Source organism: Schistocerca cancellata, chromosome 4 (assembly GCF_023864275.1).
Source record: "Schistocerca cancellata isolate TAMUIC-IGC-003103 chromosome 4, iqSchCanc2.1, whole genome shotgun sequence".
Taxonomy (NCBI): domain Eukaryota; kingdom Metazoa; phylum Arthropoda; class Insecta; order Orthoptera; family Acrididae; genus Schistocerca; species Schistocerca cancellata.
Window position 1 is genome coordinate 553,684,950 of NC_064629.1, and position 21,526 is coordinate 553,706,475.

Below are 21,526 nucleotides of genomic sequence, written 5' to 3' on the forward strand. Positions count from 1 at the left end.
CATTTGATGAAAATGCTTTAAACTTTTTAAGATTTTTGAGAGTAAACTGCCATTTGACTACATCACTATCTTCTGTACCATCTAGATTTCGGCTTTTATGCCATTTTAGAGTCCAATGCTGAAATTTTTAGAGCCTTAATGTCGTATCTGTTACGGCAGGTGGCCAAGCGGTTCTAGGCGCTACAGTCTGGAACCGCGCGACCGCTACGGTCGCATATTCGAATCCTGCCTCGGGCATGGATGTGTGTGATGCCCTTAGGTTAGTTACATTTAAGTAGTTCTAAGTTCTAGGGGACTGATGACCTGAGAAGTCCCATAGTGCTCAGAGCCATTTGTTAAGGCAGATCAAAGCAGGTAAGAGAGACTAACACACAACTTTAATATATTAGTATTACTTTAATAGTTATCTTAAGCATGTGCTAGCCTTGCCTGCCTGCCTGTTTTTGATTGCCTTGACAGATATGGCGTGTTAATGCTCTAAGAACTTTTAGCATTGAACTCGAAAATGGCATAAAAGTCGAAATCTAGATAGCACGGAAGACAAATACAGTAATACAGTGACATGGTGGTTTATTCTTTCAAACAAAAAAAAATGCGTGGCTGTGGCCAAGCACCATCGAAGAATTTCTAAAAGGAAGCGTACACCGACGCATCAGATTTTGTTCCTCTTTCGCGTGGTTGTAGCCTGCACTAAGACGTAATATACAGGTTTTGTACAATACCCTTCTCGTGCGTTCTCAAATTCTAGGTTAAAAGTTTTACGACCCTATTGACTATCAGACAAGAACACTGTCTAGACTCAGAGTTGGCGCAGTCTGTTAGATCGGGGGACGAAGAATTTGCCCGTACTGGTTTTGTCTCCATTTTATTTCCTAATCGAACACCACACACTTGTCGCTACAACTAATCATGAGTCTTCGGAAAGGTATAATAGAGCAACCGCCGCTGCCTCCTCCTCCTCCTCCTCCTCCTCCTCCTCCTCCTGTGTACTTTAGAGGCGAGGTATAAGGAATCGTATCTGTTGTCTACCTTGCGACTGTAGAATGCTTAAACAGTGTTGCAGGACCAGGGAGAAATATCTCCCCTAGATTGAATTACTCTTCCTTCTCTGGTACTGCATCAAGTGAGTTCTGGTGTTGCGCATGATTTGTGTCAAGAGCTTGAACGGCCCTTTAAATATGAAAGGTGTGTGTTCTACTGGCATTATTAAAAATAAAATGTACGTGTCAAGAAAGTGACATTCATACGGTGTGCTTGCAGCAAAACTGTACTGTGAAAACTGCTGGTACTCAAATGGGCTCTAAGAGCCATGATCAATCTTTTTAGTATTCGTACTTTAATTTGTGAACAAATAAAGCACAAACCACTCGCGACTTGGTTCAAAGTTCATCCGGTCTTCATAAGAAAAATATTATGTAGATAACTATTTGTGCCATTGCTGCACAGTCTACGATTAAGTAATGAATCCACTAGATACTGGTGAGTAGAGCAGACGGAGTATCCGTAATTACATATATGGCCTGGCAGCGCTGTAGACCTAAGGTGTAAGATCTGATTCGTCTACAATGAGTAACTGCGTATTACAATCGTATCGACAGATATTAGTGCTCTCTACGTAGCTTAGGAGAGCCTTGGATGCTAGCCATCATTCGTAAGAAGCCCAGAATTCGTTTATTCAAAATTTCGAGTAATAAACACACAGCTATTTTGACAGTTACGCCGCTTTCACACTATACGGTTTTGACCGTACGGCAAAAAGCCGTACGGCTGTAGGTGTGAAGAAATGTATGGCGCCTTTCACATTATACGGCGACGGCAAAATGCCGCTGCCGTGCCGTGCTGCAGCCGTGTCTTGCCACTACAACAGACGGTCGCCGTACGGCAAGTTCGACAACAGTGGCCTACGTGACTAAGTGCATGCTTTCACACTGGACGGTTTTGAGCCGTACGGCGTCGACTAGTTCGTTGTAGTGTCGTTTTATTCATTTGTGTTTATTCTTGTTTACTGAAAAGTGTAGAAGAATGGATGAAATTGATACTGAACTTTTGATAACCTTGGTGGAAGTAAGACCTGTTCTGTGGGACAAAACTCTAGATGCGTATAGAGATCGTATTGCTACAAAGAATGCTTGGCGGGAAGTTTGCGTAGCACTGAAGCAAGATTTTGATGAGATGGAAGACAAAGATAAAAATGCGTTTGGTAAGTATTTATTTAATATATTAATATTACATTTAATACGTTTTAAACAGTTTTTATTTAACGTTATAAATTTTATTCTAAAAGTAAATCGTTTGTTTATAAGTAAATTACTGCTACCAGTCACGTTTTTTTTGTTTTGTTTATATTTTGCACGACGCGTTTCGGGAAATAATTCCCATCCTTAAGTGCGTTTTTCTCTAAGTTTTCATCATGTGTGGTGTCTTTTTATGTGTCAGGTCTTGCATTCTGTTTTCTTTACTGTAATTTATAAGAGAAACACGCACAAGACCTCACAAATAAAAAAACACTACACATAATGAAAACTTAGAGAAAAAAACGCACTTGAAGATCGGAATTATTTCCCGAAACGCGTCGTACAAAATATAAACAAAACGATTAAAAACGTGAGTGGTAGCAGTAATTTATTTATAAAGAAAACTATTTACTATACAGTCGCAGGCTTTCACAAACAATCTACAAAAAGGAAAAGGCTTGTTAATTTATATCTTTGACATCTGCCATGACACGCTTCCAGCATTTGTCATAAAATATTTACAAAGAGTGTTCCTTATGGCGTTGGCTGTCAGTCCTCCTCTTATGTTGGCATCTTGGGCTAAGTCTTCCAAACCAGTGAAGGATGTGGTGTCTTCAATTATAAATCCATCTCTCTGACGTACAAAATTGTGTAAAACAATGCAAGCTTTAACCATTTTTACTGCAAAATCTGGATGAACATTTAAAGGTCGGTGAAACAACCGCCACTTATTGGTGAGGATGCCAAAAGCACATTCCACATACCTCCTTGCTCTGCACAAACGGTAATTAAATACACGTTTCTCAACTGTCAAGTTTGTTCCCCCAAAAGGCCGGAGCAAATGCGTGTGTAGGCCAAATGCTGCGTCTCCCACGAAGAAGTAGGGTACTTTTGGACCTTCCGTACCAGGCAGACATTGGACGTCTGGAAATTCCAGGGAATTACTTTCTATTGACTTCCATAAACTGGACCGTCTGAACACTGAAGAGTCACAGTCTTTGCCATAACTTCCTACGTCGACATAAATGAACCTGTAGTTGGAATCCGCTACAGCCATCAGAACCACAGAAAAGTATTCTTTGTAATTGAAGTACATTGATCCGCTATTAAATGGGGCAGTAAGACGGATATGTTTTCCATCCACCGCTCCTAAGCAGTGGGGGAAATTAGCAGTACGTTCAAATCCAGCCGCTATTGATTCCCATACCTCTTTGGTCGGTCTTTGTATACATTCTTCCCGCAGTGATGACCAAATTGCTGTGCATACATCATTAACCACTTTACTTGCTGTAGAAATCCCAATTCTGTACTGGAAATGTAAGTCAGTGAAGGAACAACCGCTTGCCAGATACCTGAACAAAACGAAAAAAAATCAGTGACATTTAGTTTGCAGTGGACATTTTTTGTTACAGTTTTGCTTTTTTCTATACAAAATTAAAATGTTTTCATACAGTTTTGTTTCCTTTTGATGTAGGTATAGAAGTAATACGGAGGTGGACCAATCTACGAGACTCCTTTGTGAAGTCAAACATAAAAATTCAAGCTGCGAAAAAAAGTGGCTCAGCAGCAAAGAAAAAGAAAAAGTATGTATATTCTGATCAGCTGCAGTTTCTAAAAAAGCTGTATGATGCTCGAGAGACGGAGGACAGTTTTCAATCGGAACGCACCGCCAGACTGGAAGAAGATATAGAAACGCAGGGCTCCGTCGAAAATACTGAGAATGTTTCTGGGCCATTTGATACAGCACCCACACAACAAACATCCAAAAGCGAGTGCCATACAAACAGAAAACATAGAAAACCTGATGCAATCGAAATGAAAATATTACGAGCTCTGGAAGAAGACAAACCTTGCAGCAAAATGTCATTTTTACTTAGTCTGAAGCCTCATCTGGAAAAATTTGATGAACAGGATTATCTTCAGTTTCAGATGGGAGTCCTCAAAGTTATAGAAAATATATATGAAAGGAGAAATATATTGACAGCTCAACCTCCTCCATTTACCCATTACACACCTCCCATGCCCTATAATAATAGATTTCAAGCTTATTCTTATTCACCTATGGAAAATGCTGCTCCAATATCCTCTTACCATACGCATCAGATTCGTCCTCCTCCAGCTGCACCAAACCCAACTACTTTTCTCGAACAACCATTACAGACTTCTCAAGGTCGCAGTTCTTATCAACGAATTAATAAAGTGCCACCACCATACCCTTCGCCTTCCACAAGTAGCCATGAAGGCCCACCATCAACAACGCAGTTCTACAACGTTTTTGCAGAGAGCCTGTCGCCACAAAGTGACAGTACAGTCAGTCCTGCTACAAACTCTTTGGTTTCAACTGCTGATATTGATATTGACTTTTCTACTTCATAATCTGAGCGTAATAAAAATGTAAAACACAAATAAATAAGTAAATAAACAGAACTAGTTTTTATGTATTAAATTACCTTAACGTGATAGCCAGCATTTGAACAGGTTGGATGCAATTGCGGAATTGTGTGTTTTGTCGTTGTAACACATCCTTTAGTTTTCTATGTAATTCGTCAAACGAGGTAATAGACATTCGGAAATAGTTAAAGAATTTATTTCCGTCGTTCCTCAAATCTTCAAAGAGTGTATAAAATAAACCCACTTCGTCTCTTCTCTGGTTAATGGGGTGTACCCACAAAAGACGACCTTTTCTTTTGCGGCGACGATGAAGCAACCACAAAGCAACAACTCGTTTACGGTTCATCTTGATACACACATTAAGCAAACTGAATAGACACCAACAACTGGTCACGTCAAAAAGCCGTGTAATGTGAAAGCAACACAGGCACGGCTAAAACTCGTACGGCTTTTTGCCGTACGGTCAAAACCGTATAGTGTGAAAGCGGCGTTACTGCTACAGCTTCTTCTGTTCGTCCGTTCAATCTTCCTAATTTTATTATGGGAGTGGTACACTCTGTTTCTGACAAATGACCACATCTTCAGTTCAGTTTTTGGAGCATTGTACTTTCCAAGAAAAAAACAAGGGGTCATACCAACAAGAGAATTTATCTTGGAACAGATACGTTTGTGGCTGCAAATGAAACCTTGGAGGCAGTGTTGGTAAGAATGTTGTCACGAATTCATGAACTAACAAACAGAAATCTTTCTCGCTTGAACTGAGGACACTTCGTCGCAATTCGGCAAAGGAAACACAGCCCCGTATGGCAAACTCAGCAGCAACATATTAGTTAAAAGAAAATGAGTAAGATATCAAATGGTCTAACACCACAATATTTTCTCACTGAGCCAAGCGTTGAGTTTCTGAATGTCGAGAGCCAATAGTTTACAACAAAACAGAGCTAAATTTGCTCTACATGTGCTTTTGAAATATTTTGTAGTTTTTTTTACTGTAATGGTAAAATTTGGTGTGTATTAGAATCTCAATATAAAAGGCTGTTCAAAATTAGACGAAGTATGAACTCGTGCTTTGACGATAGGCCAATAGTAGTTCGGAAGTAATGTCAGTGAAGACGAAAAATGGTGTAAACACTTCAACTTTTTAATGTGCGCATGATTGTATCGATAAATAAATGCTTACCACGATTCCTTATTATACCTCGCCACGAGTCTCTGTATCTATCTACATTATTACACTGCAGTTCACAATCAAGTGCTTGGCAGTGTGTTCATCGAACCACTTCATTTCTCTAGCGTTCCGCTCTCGAATAGCACGTGTGGAAACTCTAACACTTCAGTAATTAAAACTTCCGGGTTAAGAGGCCGTGGTCCAATTGTAGAAATACTTCTCCCTGACGTTTCGTTGCCAGCTGCGGGCAACATCATCTGACGTGAGTCTACGACTGGCTGCTAGGCCGTGGAGGTCCTGTTTATATAGAGCGTGTAGAGGGCGCCACCACTCGTCACGTGTTGTCACGTCAGGGAGAAGTATTTCTACTATTGGACCACGGCCTCTTAGCCCGGAAGTTTTAATTACTGAAGACGCCGGCCGTGAAAGCCTACACGGTATAATCTAACACTTCAGTCTTACCACATGCGAGCTTTCATTCGTCATATTTTGTTACTCTCTACAGTTGGAAGTCCACAAAATGTTATTACACTTAGGAAAAAGTTGTTAGAAATTTCGTAAAAAAAAGTCCCGCCGCGACGAAAAACCTTTGTTTCAATTATTGCCACGCCATTTGATTACCTCCGTAACTCTTACCTTTCGTGCTGTAATACGAGGCAAACAGCCCTTCTTTAATCTTTCTTCGATGTCCTCCGTCAGTTCTATCTGGTCAGGATCCCGTACTGCGCGTAAACACTCCTCAGAGGGCGGACAAGCCTAATGCAGGGGTATATATACCACTGTCACTGTTTATGTTCCTTTCGAAGGAAAATAATTCGTTGTGGCAATAAGAGTGATCCATGGAAGATTACAAAGAATGATGAGACGCAAACGCAGTGCGGCTTGATAACACGCTCAGACCGCTTTTACTTCTAGTAACTAACTCCATTCTGCATGGACTTCTTTCGCGAACGGGGGACTATTCATATCTCAGTTTAATCCCTTAATCCCCCATTGAGTGAATGAATGAATGAACGAACCAATTAAGGAGCTAATAGTGAGAGTTGACTATTGTTAATTATATCAAAATCCTGTGGCTCGTGTTCTTCCCTGCGGGCTTCTTACGTAAGTCAACGTATTGTTCCTTGAGCCTGTGAGCAGGGCAAGGTTTCCTGTGCGCTAATCGTTGACTGTTTTGAAATATTCAAACACGCTGTGATAGCCTTTGTCATCTATCCTGCTGATAGACTTGGGCATTCTTCGCTCTGAACCGAGCGAGGTGGCGCACTGGTTAGACACTGGACTCGCATTCGGGAGGACGACGGTTCAATCCCCCGTCCGGCCATCCTGATTTAGGTTTTCCGTTATTTCCCTAAATCGCTCCAGGCAAATATCGGGATGGTTCCTTTCAAAGGGCACGGCCGACTTCCTTTCCCGTCCTTCCCTAATCCGCTGAGACCGATGACCACGCTGCCTGGTCTCCTTCCCCAAACAACCAAACCCCCTTCGCTCTGATACACGTAATAATTTTTTCTCTTCGCTTGTTGGCGAGTAGAAAATGGTCTGTCAGCGGAAGTCTAGAAGCTTCTGCAGAGTCAGAGCCGTTAAGTGGGATGGGGGGACAGTTGTGTCCGTTGGTAGGGAAACAGACATACAGATATCAAAGTTTCAGCGCGTTCTGGGCCCTGATTTGCGTGTAATTAACTCGAGAACTAACTTATTACACTAATACGTAAAAACCATTATCGGACCAGAAAAATTAGGCAGAACTTATACATTATTGTATTTTGGGGTGCAATTTCACTAGTGATGTGAATGCTCCGCAAGAAGTTAATGGGCGTAATAGAGAAGGAAATTTTCATAAATAGTTTTGCAGTGTCTTTATAAAAATTGTACACTATGTCCGTAGATACTTCAGGTCACTCAAGTATGTTTTCAATGTCTGGCATCTGGTCAGTGCATCGCACAGTCTGTCACTGAAAAGTAGTAACAAAGAGAAGACTTGACCTATTCAAATGCTAATGTGTAGGCATCCTAATTTTTCACGAGACAACACTGTCTGCATCACCTGCCGGCCACGAATTTTCTTTTTCATGTTTTATGATTAGTGTGTCTTATCTAGAATGTTTCAGCTCCTTTCCGTATTACGAGTATTGACTTCCTCCCCACGAATCTATTAAAGGAGTATTTATTACATCACGGTTTCACCCCTAGGTAGAGACTGGGCGGAGGGGGTACGGGGTGCATCTAGCTGCAAATCAACCCCATCTGTTCCGCCGTACATTCACTTTACACTGAGGAGACAAGTCATCGGTACCCCCTGATATCGTGTGGACCTTCTTCTGCCCGGCGTAGTACGGCTGACTCATTCGTGAAGGGGCCTCTAACACTCTAAGGGAGGGCCCTGTAGCCTTATCGGCCCATTGAGGGGTTAGCGGAAAACTGCCTTCTCTGCCCTGACAGGGCTGCGGCTGTCTTGGCGTGGTGGTCAAGCCCGGTGCTCACCCCCTATGTGCTCTTTCTCTTCTTCCCTCTTCTGTCTGTTAGACTTGTTCATCTTTAGTCTCTGTGGTTATCTTGACCTGTCCGTGTTGCTAGTCTTTGCCGGGCATTTTGTGAGTGGAGTACCTCTGGTAAGCTGAGAGGGCTGGTAGATGTATCCTGCCTCATTGCGCTTTGCTTTCGGGGGCTTCCAGCTGTTTCCTAGATGTGGCACCTTTCGTGCTTTTCTTCCTCTGTCTGTCCTTCTCCTCCCATATCTCGCCTTCATTGACATTTCGTGGAACTTTAATTTTTTTCCCTGAGTTTTGCGGGGTGGGCTACCTCTATTCTGCAGTCATGTAGACCTGCCTCTTCCAGGAAAAAGGAACTGATGACGTAGTAGTTTGGTCCCTTTGATCCATCCATCCAAGCAACCAACAGGCGTAGTGCAAGATTTTGTGCACGAAATGACTTCTCTATTATGTCCCATAAATGTCAGATGTGTGGCCAGATAATTCGCTCGAATTGTCGAGAATGTTCCACAAATCAGTTGCGAACAGCAGTGACGCCGTGACATGGCGCATTGTAATCCATAAAAAATTCCCTTCTTTGGGAACACGAAGTCTATGAATGGCTGCAGATGGTTTCAAAGTAGCCGAACACAACTACTTCCTGTCAATGATAGGTTCCGTTGGACCAGAGGGCCCAGTCCATTCCTTGTAGACACAGCCTACACCATTATGTAGCCACCACTAGCTTGCGCAGTGCCTTGCTGACACCCTGGGTCCATGGCTTCGTGGGGTCTGCGCCCCACTCAGGCGCTATCAGCTGTTAACTGAATCTGAATTCATGTGACCAGGCCACGGCTTTGCAGTCGTCTAGGATCCAACTAATATGGTCACGAGCCCAGGAGAGGGTTTTGCAGGCGATGTCGTGCTGTTAGCAAAGGCAGTCGCTGCCGTAGCCCATTAACGCAAATTTCGCCGCACTGTTCCAACGGATACGTTCGTCGTACGTCCCACGTTGATTTCTGTAGTTACTTCCGGAGTGGTGCTTGTCTGCAAACACACACACACACACACACACACACACACACACACACACACACACACACACACACAGGTCGACGGCCACTGCGTTGTCTGTGGTGAGAGGTAATGCTGGAAATCTAGTAGTCTCTGCACACACTTGACACTGCGGATCTCAAAATATTCAGTTCCATAACGAATTCCGAAACAATGTTCCATGCATCTAGCTGTAACTACCATTACGCATTCAGAGGCTGATTATCCCCGACGTGCTGCCATAATCACGTTGAAACTTGTTCACATAAATCACCTGAGTACATACATCTCTAATGCACTGCACTGCTCTTTTGTACCTTGTGTACACGATACTACCGCCACCTGTATATGCAATATCGAGGCGTCTGTGTGTAGGCCAGCTTGGATGTGATTACTAGGTGGTGCACCACATCCCACAAGGTGAACACCCCATGTTCCGCCTCGAATACACGCTGAGCATAGATTTTACTCTACACGGAGACAGATTGGATACACTGCTTCTGTCTTGGGGGTGAATGTGAGACCTGTTTGGTCTCCTGAAACTAGCTGTCAGCACACTTTCAGCGCTTGCTTTCTTAACGAGCGAACCGCGCGGGATGGGCGCCTTGTCTAGGGTGTATTGTCACGGTTCGCGCGGCTCCCCCGTCGGCAGGTTAGTCCTCGTGTGTGTGTGTGTGTGTGTGTGTGTGTGTGTGTGTGTGTGTGTGTGTGTGTTTTTTGTCCTTAGCGTAAGTTAGTTTAAGTAGTGTGTCAGCTTAGGAACAGATGACCTCAGCAGTTAGGTCTCATAATATCTTACCTCAAATTGCCTTAAGAGTGTCAGGTGACAACGTAGTTAGACCCTTATAACCTCCTTACTGCTGGCGAACTTCGCAGCCGAGTCACTCCCTGAAAACCAAACTGATAATACCCAGGCTGAGTGTCGAGTTTTCAGTTTTATCCTTCAGAGTGGATTGTGTACTTCTGAAACATTGTTTTGGTCCAGCTGACTGCCTCCTGCCGCACTTTTAGCCCCGGGGTACCTCTGGCTGCTCTCGGACGGACTGCTGGTTTCCCCCCCCTGACATACCTGCTGGAACCAAAATTAATGGTATGCCTATTAACTGTATCAGATTTGCCATAGGCGTCGCTGTATCGGCAGAGCGCACACTCGATTGGCGATTGGATCTCAGTACAGTACAGAGTTGCATACATAAGTTCTACGTACGTCTTTTATGTCTTTAATCACCTGCCTTGTGTCGAGTTGGATTGGGTAACAAATTACAAAATGGTACCACTGAAATACGCTGCACCCTGATGTCTGCACTGAGTGGCAGAGCTCGTGAAGCTTGACATGAAATGACGTTCCGCTCGAGTCGCAGCAAAATGCACCGTGCAGGAATGAGTGCTGCATAGCATTCGCAGTCTGCGGACGGGCTTGCCGGCGTTATCTACGATAGCAGTGCTCTCCAGCGGTACTAGCCGGAAACATCTGTCGCGCCATTCACGCACAATTTGTTTCCGAAGCTGGACCTGCCTGAAAGAATATCCCGAAAACCGCTGTGGTGATGTAAATGTATTAAATGACTTAAAATGTTCGAGAAAAGATCGTTTAAAATTTTAAATTCCGTCTCAAACGTCCTTAACATATCTGAACTGGAAACCGTTCCGAAGATTTGCGAGGAGTTACAATTGTACGCTTGACCAGGAATTCAAAAGTTAACTCGATTTCAAAAGCAGAGTGCTGCCAAACACATTACTGGGTGCTTTGTGAATTGCTCCAAAGTTATTTCTATCTCGTTTCCCTCAATAACTCGGAAGTTCATCTTACAAAAGTTGCGTCTTTACGTAATCATATTGAGTTGGCGTAGGCATTTGTAAAGCGTCAGGTATGGTTCATATTCACCCCCATTCCTATGCACTGAATGGTATGGTAGCACTTGTAATCACAGATTACAACAAATCGTATCAAAAGCGACGCCTCTTGTCCCCCTCTCCCCGCGCAAACGGATTTCACTCAGTGCTCTGAACAATTCTGCGTGCTCTGCTCTGAAAAGTTGCTTTTTCTCTTTCTCAGTGAAATTTCATTCGCCGAGCTTCTACACGGAAAATGGTTTCTGTGAGATGAAATGTAGAACGTGGTGTGGACAGTTCTGTCAATGCCTTTGTGTCCGGAACAGATGGCCGTCGGGCTATCTTAGTAAATTGGCCGCATCAGCTGTAACCGGTTTGTAAAGTGGCAGAATTGAACTGTCCGACTGACACAAGACGCAAAGCTGCGTGCTCTCCAACTGAGTTACTGCTGTTAATACGGATGTTGTATCCCGATTAAAGATTGTCGTGGTCTTTTGTCGTGTGTGTGTGTGTGTGTGTGTGTGTGTGTGTGTGTGTGTGTGTGTGTGTGTGTGAGGGGGGGGGGGGGGCGGTGCGGAAGAGCAGTGTGAACGCAGTCGCCAAAGTGGTATATCACTTACTAGTCAGTGATTCCACACTGAAACGGTAGTTACGCCGGGCAGTGTAAGATCTGTGAAACGCTGCGGGAAGATAAGTAACGTCTTTCCAACGCCAGTTCAGACATCGGGCAAATACACATTAGAGGCTAATTAGTAAATGTGATGACAACGTGTACATAATTTTAGAAGTCGTCTGTTGTGTATGTGTGCCCTGCAGTGATGACTAGTTGGACGATAATTAACTTCTCATTGCCGGCAAGAGTTCCTGAAATTAATTACTGACGGAAGGAAAAGGGAAGAGTTCCAAACCTATCAGCGACAGCATTAATGAAGGTGAAGGCTAATAAGGCTCCAATTTGCGAGACAGTTGGCATTGAACCCATTCTAATTAAGAGAGTGGAGCATTTTTGAAACTCTTATGCTTGATAAAGCAAATAGAAGTAGATAGAGGCGAGAAAATCAGAAACCCTACCTGCATCTTCTGATCGGCTGCAATTGTCGTGAAACATGTGGATCGCTTAAGGCATCAACAATCGATCAATCAATTTGTCAGACTTCACGTGTTTGTCCAATTATTTGAAAAAGTGCTGTTTCCTTTAAAGTTTGTCAAACGTAACTTCTTAGAGATGTTGCGAACTTTGATCGACGGCCGATCTGACAAAAAAGTTTACCGTTTACGCATGCGTTCGTCACACAGTAGCTATTTGCTTGCCAGACTATTAGCTGTAATTTTGATATATCTGTCAATTGGAGCACGTTTCGAAGACTGCAAGTTTATATTCTGCATTGCGCCTCATACATTGCAAGAGTGCCAAAGCACTTCACGACACGTACGTGCAGTGTGACAACTGCTTAAAAGGTTAGGTCAGATTCGACAAAATTGGGTTGTACGTCTGCACGCTCGTTTGACAAACCCGTAGCTGTCAAACTGCGAATTTGCCTTCCCAACTGCATCGTCGCCTATAGTGTGCTGACTAGCCTCGTAGCGATGTGGCAGCGTTACCTTATTCTTTAGTTCTTCCCGCGGCATCATAAAGTTCGGCTTCAGGATACCACAATTTAATAAACCTATGATAGAAAAGAAGCAAAATGGCCATAAAATACAAAGTAAAATCAAATAATGAAAAGCGTTCCCAACAAAATATGGAGATAGCGGAAGTAACATGCGTAGAACATGAATAAAATTAGAAATCTGGAAACTGAGAACTTACAGATAGTGATGGAAGCAGACCAACCACAGAAAACCATACATATGCTGCCACTCGATCGGTTGTTACGCATGAAAGCGCTATACGTATTTCGATGTCTGAAAGTAGTGGTCGCACAAGCGATGCTTTACTTGATAAAAGCCGGCCGAAGTGGCCGAGCGGTTCTAGGCGCTTCAGTCTGGAACCGTGCGACCGCTACGCTCGCAGGTTGGAATCCTGCCTCGGGCATGGATGTGTGTGATGTCCTTAGGTTAGTTAGGTTTAAGTAGTTCTAAGTTCTAGGGGACTGATGACCTCAGATGTTAAGTCCCATAGTGCTCGGAGCCATTTCAACCATTTTCAACTTGATAAAAGCGAGTTGTTCTTAAACTAAAACGACCAGTCCAGCCCATGGTGCCATGTACGTAGACGAGACAATCTTTTTTCGCTCAAAAAGAACACGACTTCCCAATTCCGTTGCCGTAGAGTTGTAGATTTCCCTCGTCGTGGAGTGTACTACAGTAGCAAGTCTGGAGAAAGAACACGGTGTATGACAATTATGACCATAAAATTAACGAGTCATAAAAGATTGATTATTGGGATAAAATGTTCACATTTGCTTAAATCCCTGCATATACACACACACACACACACACACACACACACACACACACACACACACACACACACACACTGAAAAAAAAGCTGCTCATAATTGTTAAGATCTGTTTCCCTCGGTCTCTTGGGCTTCGGCACTAAGGATTCGTTAACTTTCAAACATAGATTGTAAACACAAGAAGTTTCACAGATAAAATCGTGTTGGGTGCTACAGCACGCGCCTCAGTTATTGCAAGGAATTCTTATTCGGTTTTAGCATTTCGAACTTCGGTACTTCACGTGCTAGTTAAGAAACAGGTGTTTGCCGGAACATGGGCCATATACGCAACTGATAAACATCTTGAACCTTGGCATCGTTTACACCTTGGGGTAATGACTACCAAGCACGGGGAATCACCATCAGGGACGTTAGAAAATATTCTTGACACTTCCATAGAGGCTACATAATAAAAGTGTAGATTCAGTCGAAGTTATACGAAAGGCGATATTCTAGCGAATCCCTGTTGGCTAAATGTACAAAACCCGAAATGAAGATACTGTTAAAACACACACATTAGCGGCTAGGCCCGTCGACAGTAGTGATTATTACCCTTAAGAATCTAGAGCCGGACGACAGATAAAAAACGCAATATTTAAACGTGGCAGTTAAAGGAAACCTCTGAGGTGAATATTCAGGAAAGTCACACTGGGTCAAGCGGAAATAGGTGAACGTGGTGAGGTTTCTATTTAAATTAGGGATCCGTAAGCCCAGCATAACTGCGAAGGACGTATTCACTTCACGTAGTGTGTTCACCAACACTTGACACTCTGCAAACCAGGGCCTAGTAAGACACTGTAGAAATTTTAATGGGAACAACATGACTGGAGAAGTTCAGCTCAGCGTATGTTGTGCCAAAATAGTGGACTTATTCGTATGTAGAAAACAGGAACATCAGTCATAGATATGAATGCAAATGGAGTATGAGAATATAAATACTCGTCCTAACAAAAAATGATTCAAATGGCTCTGAGCACTATGGGACTTAAAAGCTGAGGTCATCAGTCCCCCTAGAACTGAGAACTACTTAAACCTAACTAACCTAAAGACATCACACATATCCATGCCCGAGGCAGGATTCGAACCTGTGACCGTAGCAGTCGCGCGGTTCCGGACTGAAGCGCTTAGAACCGCTCTGTCACCACGGCCGGCTCGTTCTAACACCTGGACATACTTCAGTTAATTAAGCTATAAAAGTTAAGTGGCAGAACACTACTAAGTCTTGACCCGTAAAATTCATAAAATAAGAGCTTGTATTTCACTAAAGACGTCAGTATTGTATGAGTTTATCATCCAATACTACATCACAATTTGAAATTTACTTCAGAGTGATTTCCTTGTGCCTGGTCATGGGTTATTAATGAAATAGTTAAGTTCCACATGCCTGCAAACACGATGTGAATTTATACACTTAGACGTTCTCTTTATCATGCACAAGGCCTATCATGCCCAAGGACACAATACCTCGTGTATGTAGTTAAACCAGTAATACACAATACGATCAATTGCTGCCAAAGCAAAACGTCCATTGCCTCGGCAGAAATAATACCGGCAGCTCTAGTATTAATGCGTGTGCGCACAATTAAGTTTCCTGGGAAGTGTCATTCTTGCTAACTTTCATCAGAGCGTATTTTTCTTGGAGTTCCGCCACTATTTACTGTAATGATAAAGGCCGAATAATTTCACAGAACGCTTTATTTTCTGAGTTATAAGGATAGAAAAGGGAAGTGTGTGTTCGGTTGACATTTAACTGTAGTAACTTATTTTCCTGGAACCACAGAGCTGCGTTGTTCATAATGAAATAATTTGCGTTGCACATTGTTTCACTTCCAGGTAATCTAAATCCACGTCTGCATAACTACTTTGCAATTCACCTTTAAGCGCCTGGCAGAAGGCTCTTCGAAGAACCTTTCAGCTATTTTTCTACCATTAGACTCTGTAGCAGCGGGTAGGAAAAATGAATACTTAAATATTACTGTGGCGGTGGTGGTCATTTCTTCCTCTGTACTGATAGGTTGGCGTCAAAATATTTTTCACATTCAGAGGAGAAAGTGGATTGAAATTTCGTGAAAAGATCTCGCCTCAAGGAAAAGCACCTTTGTCTTAATGAGTGCTACCCCAACTCGCGTATCACATCCGTGACTCTTCCCCGTTTCGCGATACTACGAAATGAGCTGCCCTTCTTCGACGTCCTCCGTCAATACTATCTGGTAAGGATCCCATACACAACAGCAATAACCTAGCACTTGTGATATAGATTTTCCTAAATTGGTTCAGGCAAATGCCGGGATGGTCCCTGTGAAAGGGCACGGCCGATTTCCTTCCTTTCCTAATCCGATGGGACCTATGACCTCGCTGTCTGGTCCCCTCCCCAAAGTCAATCAACCTATCAATTCTGGGGACGAACAAGGGTAATGTAGGCAATCTCTTTAGCAGACCTGTTGCATCTTCTAAGTGTCATGCTAGTAAGACGTAGTTTTCATTTTTCCTTTCCAATAACATAAATGTGACAGTTCCAACTTAAGTTGCTCCCGAGTGCGATTCCTAGGTATTTAGTCGAATTGACAGCCTTTAGATTTGTGTGATTTATCGTGTAATTGAAATTTAACTGATTTCTTTTTGTACTCACATAGATGACCTCTCACTTTTCCTAAAGAGAGACAATTATCGCTTTTCAAACCTTCCAGATATCTTGTCTACATAGCTTTGCAATTCAGTTCGATCTTCTCATGACTTCACTGGACGCTAAATGATAGCGTCACCTGCAAATCTTCTAAGGTGGCCTTCTCAGATTGTCACCTATATCGTTTATATAGATAAGAAACAGGAGAGGACCAGTAACACTTCCTTGGGGAACGCCGGATATCACTTTTGTTTTTCTCGATGATTCTTCGTCGATTACTACCTACTGTAACTGAGTCAAAGCATAGGAGACTGATTTAAATGGTAAAAATTTAGGCAAGTTCTAAGCTCAGAGTGGATTAGGTTGATGTACGCGTAGACATGGAAAATTTCTCGTCTGTAGTGTGTTGGTGCTCGGTATCGTGATTACTACCAAATGATTTCGGGACACGGTCAAAGCAGCGTAGCCGACGAATGGTTTGTTTATGTATAGACGCGTTCCTAATCAGAACGTGTCAGATGGAGAGTTATTGGCGAGCGGAGGGGGCCAAACGATTTATCGCGAGATCAAAGTTCGGCGGTGTGGAGACACGTGGAGGGGCGTTTGACGTCAAGGGCTGGAGGCGTGGCCCGGCCCTCTGAAATAAAAGCTGTTGGCGCGGTCGTCTGCCGCATTCCAGTCGCAGCCATGACTCACCCCGCCGTTGTGATGGAGATGGCGCTGGTCGTCTTCAACCTCACGGCGCACAACGCTACCGTGCCGCCCGTGTCGGACGAGGTCGACTTTGATATCGACTCTATCGGTGACATCGAAATAGGACCAAGTAAGTCGGGCATTACCTGTCGCACGCGTTTAGTTTGTCATACTGACAGACGAGGTTCGTACAAACATGACGACTAAGATCTGTCACGCTCCACCGTAGTTTACAGGAAACTGGGCGAGCATACTATTGATAACTGGTTTCGCAATATATTCGATTTGAAGCGGTATAACGATTTTAATGCTATCCCACCAGGTAGAAACAAAGTTCTCGCAACTTGGGCAGCTGTAGTCTATGGATGGCGGCTGTCGCTGATACAACCTGTAATCGGTTATACTGGATTTTCATCTCTAGTTTAGCCTATTAAAACGGCTCAAAATAGCCAGTTTTTTTAAATAAACGATTTTTAGATTTATTTTTACCAGTTATAAATGGTGACATCAGAAAGGTAGAATAGCTCTAAGACACCACCAAACTTCTGCGTGGGTTTTTTTTTTTTCCTTCGAAGATAAATAGAATCAATATGTCAGAATAACTAAAGAAATCGTTGTCCGTTCGCCGCTTTTCTCGAAAGCAATGAGACGACGAATACTGCAAAAATCAATTCCCCTGTTGATTTCAATTTTTTGAAACTCTGCTCAAAAATCGTGTTGTAATCGAAGATCGTACCATTATTTGGGCATAACGAATAGATAGTGCTCGAGGGTCTAAACCGAGGTTGGAAGACTGTTTTTGGTGTGTTACAAAGGGCTAGAGGTAGATGAAGGTATATTACATACAGAGTTGATCAGCTACTTTCCATTTTTATTATAAACTATGAATGAATTGTTTTAGTTTGTTACCTTAATTTCCTTAACTTTTATAATATAGAAAAAGCGAGCTAGTAATAAGCTTACGCTTAAAATTTCTGGTGTTCTTTTTAATTATTTGGGACAAAAACCAATTTCGTATTCAAATATATTTGCTTTGTAACAGGAATTTGAATACAACGAATTTTTTTTTTCAGAAAATTCAAATGAACACTTTTGATTTCAATGCTGTCGAAATTTTTCAAATAAAAATTACTCATTTTGAAAAAAGTTTCATTTAAAAACCAAAAATTTTATCACTGCTTCTATAGTAAATTGGCATACTGGTTTCTCTCCAGTTACTAATAAAAAATTAAAGGCCTATCGTAAAAGACGAAACAATTACCGAAAATACCAGTTATTCAGAACTAAAATATTGGTATCTGTTGCAAGCGGTCGGTTTTTCCCATCACTATTGTAGTCATAAGATTCGTCAACTTTCAAACATCGATTGTGCAAAACTGCAAAGTCTTAAAGATAATTACCTGATAAATGGTAAAATAGACAAACCTCCATATTTTACAATCAGTTGACTACATATATGAAAAAAATACTTGGTTCCTTAGCTATATTGGCTAGGTCAGCGGCACCAAAAGTAAAGTTTCCTCATCTTCAAGAAGTCAGTTTAAACTCTTGCGATTTCGCCGTGTCACGAAAGCAACACCATGGCAAGTGGCTCCGTAGTTCTGTAGTAGCAACACGAGACGCGTACCGGTATCACAGTAGGTTTCTTGTATCAGTGCGCTTCGTCAGTCTGTGAAACAAAATTTGGTCCAGACTTTGGCGACATTAGATTTTACTATCACAATATCTACCGTGTAAACGCGGTAATCTGGAGTAGATACTTCCTCATTGCTGTAATTACATCTGCATCTTAGTTTCATGCACGGAAACATGTTAACATTAAATTTTATGGAATAACATACTGTGGTTTCAGCAGTATTGGCTAGCGACCAGACTGCACTTGTTTCAGACACTGGTGAACTGTAAATATAAATTTAGACTTCCCGAACACAGTCTACTCCAGTCGGACGGGAATATTGATATAACCGGACCACCTTCCGAAGAGCGTTTTTCTGCCATCTGGCAAAATGACTACGTACATCAGACAACGAATGACGCGCGGCAAAACGTTGCGGTGATGATTTTAATGGTTATACTAGTTAAGTATTGTTTCATGTACGAGCAGCTCTTGAAACGTATGCACCTCTGCAACCCAATCAGCCGGATTATGAGAATATATTCGTATCTTCCCTCGTCCTTTGCTACTTTCAGAAAAACCTTTCGCATTTTTGTGTAAACCAGTAATGTACCACTAAACTGCTAATTGTATGAATAGTATTTTGTCGTTGCAGTGCCATCCAGTTTACTTGGGGTATTTTGTGCTCCTTTTTCCAGGTGTTTTGTTAGTATTCTGTTCTGGCTGCCACACAATTAGATTCCAGGTTGTGGTAGTTGCATTTAATGCAATAGTTACTACTAGGCCGTAACAAAACATTACACTGTTACCTTGTATTTAAAACATAAAGATGGAAAAGTCCAGAATTATGTTAAAGGCATTGAGAGGTGGGAAAAAGTTCAGATGACAGTATTCAACCATGCTTAACACACAGGTGTTTCATGTTGTAAATTGCACACTGCTTAGCAGTCTACATTTGTTAATGTCAGTGCAGTATCTAAATGATTGATTGTGGTGACTGGAAAAAATATTTTCCAAATACCACACCTATAAAATTTGTACTAGATTTTAATGGAATTGTTGAAACTGAATAAGGTAGCCAACCACTCAACGCAAGTCAGAATTTCAAGAAAAGAAATGAAGAACAGACCAGAACAGAAAAGACAGGGTTTCAGGTTTCCATTCATATTGGAGTAGAATGTGTGAGAGACTAGTAATTTGATATTTCATGTATTTTGGATTGCTGCAGTTGAAGGAGTTAATGTCAGATTACAGGCAGTTCCCCAGAATGGTAGTTTGGCAGTGTTTGGTTTTAATTAAGACTGTTCTGGACCTTAGAAATGGTGACATGCAATGCAGGGACAGAATTTTACACAGTAAGACCAATTCTGAAAAAATAACTCTGAAGGCTTATGGTATGTCATGTTTGTGTTGCAGACTCCACACGTTGTTACGGCATATATGGTTGCTTCAGTACAGATAGCCCATGGACATCTGAGACCCGACCAATCAGCTTGCCTCCAGAATCTCCAGAGAAAATAAATCCCTATTTTTGCTTATACACACGAAGGAATCGACATGAGTGCCAAGTAAGAACTTCTGTTACAACAGTATTTGTAAGATACTTCTGTACTTTGTTTGTAAAACCAGAATTGTCACTTATTTATGTTTTCATTTGCAGCGTTTGGAACTAATGAGATGGAATGCTTCCTATTTAAACCCCAGGCAAAATGTAGTGCTTATCAGTCATGGATATTTGGAAAATGGACAGAAACCGTGGCTTATGGTAAGCTGAAAAGGTGTTGAGGCTAAGATTATATATAATCTCATAAAATTAATGGTTTTCATGTATTAATCTGTAACACAATGTTTTATTGCAGAATATGACCAGGGCCCTTCTTGACCATTCTGATATGAATGTTATTGTTATTGGATGGGGTGGAGGCTCTAAACCACCATACTCCCAAGCAGTTGCAAATATTAGAGTTGTGGGTGCAATGGCTGGTCATCTTGTTGCACATATGGTGGTAAGTTCAGTTCCCACCCTGCCTGTTCACAGAATAGTATTATAAATAAAAAAAAACTAAGACTGTAAGCTTTGTGTTTAAACCTACAACTAAAAATTTGAGCTGGGACTTGAACCTGGATTCTTAATTATTGTAAATCATATGTGGTAACTCGGGTGGCAGTGGAAGTTTGAGTTAGGTGTAGAGGCATCCTCAGATAGTCTGGTGGCTATGGCAGCTGTTCATGAAAAATCAGGAAATTTGGATTGGTTCCCTTTTTTTCCTGTTGTAACTGTAGGTTTATTAAAATGCAGATAGATTTCATTCTGGCTGATCCATTCATTTAGTTTGTGCATTTTGTATTAATTTTGTTTGTGCATATGCTAATTACACAATTTTGTCTTTTGCAGAATAATGTTGGAGTTGATGTGAAAAAGTGCCATGTCATTGGGCACAGTTTAGGTTCTCATGTAGCGTCATACATTGGACATACTCTACAAACAAAATTTAGAATGAAGCTTGGTCGCATAACAGGTAACAAGTTCTTGCTTTTGTTGTAACACAGTATGAAATTACCTGTCATAAAGTATATTATCTAGCTAAGCTTTCATATCATTTTAGGACTGGATCCTGCAGAACCACATTTTACAAAAACTGACCCCATTGTGCGCCTGGACCCATCTGATGCTGATTATGTAGATGTTGTACATACTGATGCAGCACCATTCATGAGTGGCGGTGAGTGTCTGCAAAATATGAAGATGGTGGCATGTTTGCATTTTTTCTTCATAATGAAGAAATATGTTTTGCTTAATGCTTTTAGGCCTTGGACTGAAAGAACCTGTTGGTCACGTGGACTTTTACCCAAATGGAGGCATTCGTCAGCCTGGCTGTACTGATGGAGTCTTCGGGCATATAGGAAGACAGAAAGGAAGTTTGTCCAAAGGTATTGCAGTCAGTGTACAGCTAATAAGCAAAAGGAATGTTTCCTTGCCTCGCTGTAGGAAGAGTTACGTACC

General features: G+C 42.0%; 1 protein-coding gene across 2 annotated transcripts in view; it reads left to right on the forward strand.

Moving 5' to 3' along the window:
- Nucleotides 1-21,526, forward strand: part of LOC126184552 (pancreatic triacylglycerol lipase-like) — a 46,830-nt gene that overhangs the window by 20,540 nt on the left and 4,764 nt on the right. The window contains exons 1-7 of one of the 2 annotated variants that reach the window (XM_049926980.1): nt 16,899-17,037; nt 19,939-20,090; nt 20,183-20,287; nt 20,382-20,528; nt 20,918-21,041; nt 21,129-21,245; nt 21,331-21,453. In XM_049926980.1, coding sequence (XP_049782937.1) covers nt 16,902-17,037; nt 19,939-20,090; nt 20,183-20,287; nt 20,382-20,528; nt 20,918-21,041; nt 21,129-21,245; nt 21,331-21,453 — 904 coding nt within the window. In that variant the 5' untranslated portion in view covers nt 16,899-16,901. Of the gene's footprint in view, nt 1-16,898; nt 17,038-19,938; nt 20,091-20,182; nt 20,288-20,381; nt 20,529-20,917; nt 21,042-21,128; nt 21,246-21,330; nt 21,454-21,526 lie in introns of those variants that run through there. The other variant, XM_049926978.1, reaches the window with a different exon arrangement.